This window comes from Erythranthe guttata, chromosome 8 (assembly GCF_056151865.1).
Source record: "Erythranthe guttata isolate IM_541 chromosome 8, IM_541, whole genome shotgun sequence".
NCBI classification, from domain to species: domain Eukaryota; kingdom Viridiplantae; phylum Streptophyta; class Magnoliopsida; order Lamiales; family Phrymaceae; genus Erythranthe; species Erythranthe guttata.
The window spans coordinates 18215031-18220705 of NC_142540.1; the positions used below are offsets into that span (position 1 = coordinate 18215031).

A 5675-nucleotide genomic window follows, 5' to 3' on the forward strand; every position below is an offset into this window, starting at 1 on the left:
TTTGTCGAAATATATTTCCTATTGTTTTTTTTTATTAATAAAATTAAATTGGACTATTAAGTATGAAGCCACTAATTTAATTAAGCCCCTAATTATTTGTCAGTTCACCCAATCCGCATTAATTAGAGTTAATGCTTGTTTATGATGGTTCCAATAAATGTTTAGGTTCATTAACTAATTGGGTAAATAGCACCTATCTCTAAACGTTAAATTACAAAAACACCCTTACTTTCGGGTAGTTATTAGTTATTACAATCATTTCATCAACTATGTATTGTTTTACACATCCATCCTTACGGTGTCAACTTTACCTACTGAATGAGGGGTTTTTCGTAAAACAGAACATATTGAGGAGGTGATTGTAATTACCCTAAAATAATGGTGGTTTTGTCGTGATTTGGTCTTACCTCAGGGTTTGACCGTAATTTTTCATAATTTATTCAAGCAAAACATCAAATAAATAATTTCGTCCATTAGTAATTAGGTCCAATTATATAAATAGACCCAATCCCATGAGCCCATTTGGAACGTTATATAAAACTGGGCTTCAAAATTTAAGTCCAATAAAGAAGCCCATTTACAAGTTGTGTATTTAATTACAAATATGTTGAAAATTAAGATCGATCGTTAAAAATTAATTTGGTTTACCATTACCATCGATACCAATTACTTGCGTACGGTACTGAAACGAGATCGTAACCAATATTTTGATACTTTTGAGAATTTTTCGGTTCGTATACTGTGGTACTCGGTAATTGGTAATTTTTTTCTATCCATACAGTATACTTGTTTATACTTACACGCTCAACTGAGAGACATCTATTTATCTCTAATAACTTCAATTTTTATTTATTTATTTTTGTTACAAATAAAACTAAAAGTTTGTGACCAATCAAATTTCTTGGTGCAAATTAATTATGAAATATCTTAGAAAGTTCCTTTAAGCAAAAATAAATTCCTCAACGATTGTTCAACTAATCAACTGAAAAGAAGTATCATGGAAGTTGCCTTAGTAGCATTGAAATTTGCTCAAACTTGGTAGGACCAATAGAAATATATAGAATCAGAAATCCGTACTTAGGTTGTTCGAAACAGCTTATTTAAAAGCAGAAATTCGGGATTTTGAAATAAGTTGATTTTATTGCTTGAAAATCAACTTAAATAAAAAAAAATAGATTTTGTTATACTTAACAAATTACTATAGATTAAGAGGGTGTTTGGCTAAGCTTATTTTAAACAGCTGATAAGCTCTTACGTCTAATAAGATGTTTTAAGAGCTGATAAGATGTTTGGATAATGGGCTTATTTCCTATTTTTACTCATTAAAAGATCTTAAATAAAAAGATGGGATATAGGTACTTATTTAAAAAGATCTTATTTGCTCTCCAACAGCTTATTATAAAAAAAATTAAGATCTTCTTCTAAAATTTTACCAAACACTTTGGATGAGCTTATAAGCTCTAAAACATCTTATAAGCTCCTTTTAACATCTTATAAGATTAGCCAAACACCCTCTAAAGCTGCTTATTTTAAGAAAATAAAAAACAAAAATTCATTTTGCAAGCACATAAATAGACTGTGGTGGTGTTTGCAAAAGTTTATTGTAAAACATAAGTTAGTGATTGTAAGTTAAATTAGAATTAACGGTTGATTTCTAAAAGTTATGAATTTTTACAAATTATCTGAAAAATAAATTAAAAAAATTAGCTACACAAGCTAAAATTAGCTAAAAAATCAACTCTAATTCCAATTAGAGGGCTAAAATTAAGAAAATATATTATATTCGTTCATCCTTGTCAAACTCTTTTTATAATTTTATTTAATTATTAAAATAATAAATTCAAGATTATATATTGTATATTGCGTGTAAAGTGTTTGATCCACTAGGTTCGTCGTTAACTAGTCTATTCACACCTAACCATGATTGAGTTCATCTCTTCCAATTCAATAAACAACTAAATGAAAAAAAAGGGTTTTATTTAAAAGGAAAGAAAGTTGAGGGGGCAAAGGGTAAAAGTTCATTTTCAATATAACTGACATTTACTAATCAAGAGTGAAATTAAGTAAATTGATTTGTTTGAAATATATATGGCAAAGGTTCAATTTACCAATAAATCTAAAAAATCTATTATTGGATATAGACTCAAAGATAGTAAACTATTGTGTTTTCTTTTTAAGTGTCTTCTTACTCAGTTTTCTCCTGTTTTTTTCATATTAAACGTCACGTTTAAGTTTCAACATAGGACAATTTCTTTTTCCTCCAACTTTATATAAGCAATAAACTTGTTGAAAAATACGAAGGGGTAGATTTGGCAAATAAGATTTTTTTTTCTAAAATCGAGATTATTGGTGTACATTAACCTGAAACGAGACTTAAAACAAACTGGGAGAGTATTAAAGAAGACGCATAATACTGACTTGATCGTTGGAGAATAATCGTTAAAATTGGCTCGATTTTTCACATAATGTACTACTGTGTTGTAGGTTGGACGAGTTTTGCTCAAGTTAAGGATCTAATGACATTGGTAATTAACATTGTTCTTATGTTTATCTTGTAATTAGTGTTTAAACAAATAGATAATCAAATGTATATATATATATATATATATATATATATATATATATATATATATATATATATATATATATATATATATATATATATATATATATATATATATATATATATATATTCTACAACATCATTTAAGCCTCAAAAATCCACTTCGTTCAACACAAAGTATTTACAACGGTAAAAAAAAAAGGGTAAAAAAAACTGATCTAAAGAGTTATAGAGCTGCCACGTGGCAGCATCTCCGTCGCCTAATTAATTAATTAAGTAGAGTAATTAAACAACAGCATCACAACTCATCGGCCAGCACTAGCAGCTCCATCAGGTCACGCGCCTCCCCACCGGCTCGGAGCGTCTCGAGCACGCGCTCGAATAAGTACACGTGGCAGGGGATCCGCAGCACGCCTTTCTGCTCGTAGCCGTACTCCTGCGCCGATCTATCGAGAAGGTTGACGAAGATCGGGTGGTTGAGCAGCTCGGCGCTCACCACGAACCGCTCCATCTCCTCGCCGACGTAGACCGGGAGGTGGCCGCCCGGTACGCCGCCGGACCTCTTCCGAAACGACGCCGCTCGGCCGGAACGCGCCGCCGCAATTGAATCGGATCGGAGGAGGCAGTACTGCGAGGAATCGGTGACTTTGGAGATTTTCCTCATGAGCTTCTTCATTTTTTATGGGGAGAGGAAATTTAAATTGAATCTGGATTTTTTGGGGGATTTTTAGAGAGAGAAAGTGGAATGAATTTGTAGAGTGAGAAAGAGGAGTGGGGAGATGTGTGTGTATAAATATAGGGGGGGGATTGAGGGTACGGTGCGGAAGGTTTTCGAGAGGTACAGATGAGCGTACGTGGCAGGTACAATAGTTGTCCGGTACGGTAGATATTTAATTAATTTAATACATACTCACGTAATTAATATTTAATATTTAATTCTCACTTATTGACTATAAAAACAAAAGACAAGGGCATAATTGGGATATATAAATATATAAAGTGTGACAATAATTATTTTTTGTGGCAATAAAAAATATACTATATATATCAAGTGGATTTGCAAGTTGATGCATCATAGGCTACATTGTTAGTACTTTCCAAGAAAAGTGAATTTGGGAATATACCATTAACCTACAATTAAAATAAATTAAACAACAACAATAATAATAATAATAATAATAATAATAATAATAATAATAATAATAATAATAATAATAATAACCAATTAAATAGTAATATTTGTCATTGAAAAATTGAAAAACAAATATGAATATTTTCATTAAAATACAACAAGAATAATGATAATAATAATAAATATTAGTATTTAATTGTAGTACTCGTCGAACTAATTATTGGTAATAATTGGCAATTTTTTCCTCGTTTATATTTATTAAAAATATTAATATTAAATAATGCATTTCACTAACAACTTTAATTTTTGGTTGATATGGTCATTCAACAATATTCATATAAATTCGAATACGGTCAGCATCTATGTATACATGCAGCTTATGTATATTTTGGTCTAAAACATCAATAATTACCAACTTGAATGAATATATATATATATATATATATATATATATATATATATATATATATATATATATATATATATATATATATATATATATATATATATATATATATTTGAATTAAGTAGTGAGTCATTGTTTGTCTCATTAAGAAAAAAATAAGAAAATTTCAAAGGGTTTGAACAAGAAAAGTCCGTCATGGAAAAAATTAAATACATGTAAGTATGTATATAGTGACACAATTATTAATTATTTATTTCAACCGAAATTAGAATAATGGCTTTTCTAGTGCCTTTATGGTCGTTTGTCTGCATATATTTAAAATTATTTATATGCATATTGAGCTTCTTCATTGTGTATCATATATTACATTTTGTAATTATTTATTTTTTTCTCAAAAAAAATTATTTATTTCGAAACTACGTATATTCTATTAGTTTTGTTGACACCGAAATTTCAGGGTAAATCACTAATTAGTAATTAATAGTCAATTTACACAGTTATTAATTATTACTCCCTCCGTCCCAATTTAAGTGGCGTTTTGGGTTGTTGCACACATATTAAGAAAATCAATAAATGTGTATAGATTATAGTAAAAAACATAGGAAAATACTAATATATCCTTGACATTAATTGTTTTACAACTAACTAGTTAGGAGTGATAAAGGGTAAAATTGAAAATAGTGCAATTAATGATGCATTGAAAATCTAAAATGACAAATAATTTGGGACAAAAAAAACTCTCTAAAAAGACATATAATATGGGACAGAGGGAGTATTAATTTGAGTTTCAAATATAAATTCATAATATAATTGGACTTTACAAATGGGTTAGATCCTTTTTATTTTATTGATTATCTGATTAGAGATAAATTTAGTCCAATAAATCAAATAGCGGGTATCCAATTTCACTCGGTCCATGCTACATGTTAAACCCTAACTCATGTCTATAAAACAGGCAGTCGATACATGTTAAATATAGACTAAACTTCTAAGTTGTTGAGTTAATTTACGAGAGAAGAATCAGAAGAATTCCCGGAGATTGTAATCCACTTTCGTTTTGATTAATAAATTGTACTTGCTCCTAATTTATAAGACATTTTTTTTCTCCATAAAATGTAATAATTTTTAATAATTTTATTTTTATTTGGCATTATCCAATTTGTGAGGAAACACGTTCCGGAATCATGGCCAACCTGTATAGGGATTAAGACAAGTTTATTCAGAAAATCTGGATCTTTTATTTATTTAATTTAATTTAATGAATTTGATTAATCGGACAGTTGTCTAATGGATTCTATAAATCTATAAAACAAATTATACTCAGGATTTCAGAATTGTTCAAGAATTTAAATCTCAATAATACTAAGATTCAGCAGCTGTCAGTTTTATTGTTTTTTTTTTAGTAAATAAACCATTCAATAATAAAACTAACACTAAAAATCTTATATTTAATTGAATGTACTATCTAATCTAGAATTTAAATTATTAGGCTTTGTAGATATTTAATGTATTAAATTCACAAACAATAAAACAAAGCAATTTTCATGCATTTATGGCTACCGATTGAGATGTAA

At 28.7% G+C, this 5675-nt stretch overlaps 1 protein-coding gene across 1 annotated transcript; it reads right to left on the reverse strand.

Moving 5' to 3' along the window:
- Nucleotides 1–2705: 2705 nt before the first annotated feature.
- LOC105961962 (auxin-responsive protein SAUR71) lies at nucleotides 2706–3347 on the reverse strand. The gene has a single exon (XM_012986221.2). The coding sequence runs from the start codon at nucleotides 3237–3239 to the stop codon at nucleotides 2862–2864; it is 378 nt and encodes a 125-aa protein (XP_012841675.1). The 5' UTR covers nucleotides 3240–3347; the 3' UTR covers nucleotides 2706–2861.
- Nucleotides 3348–5675: the final 2328 nt, after the last annotated feature.

What these genes read in the sequence shown, in the direction of transcription:
- LOC105961962 (XM_012986221.2), bottom strand. Translation starts at nt 3,239, where the DNA reads ATGAAGAAGCTCATGAGGAAAATCTCCAAAGTCACCGATTCCTCGCAG.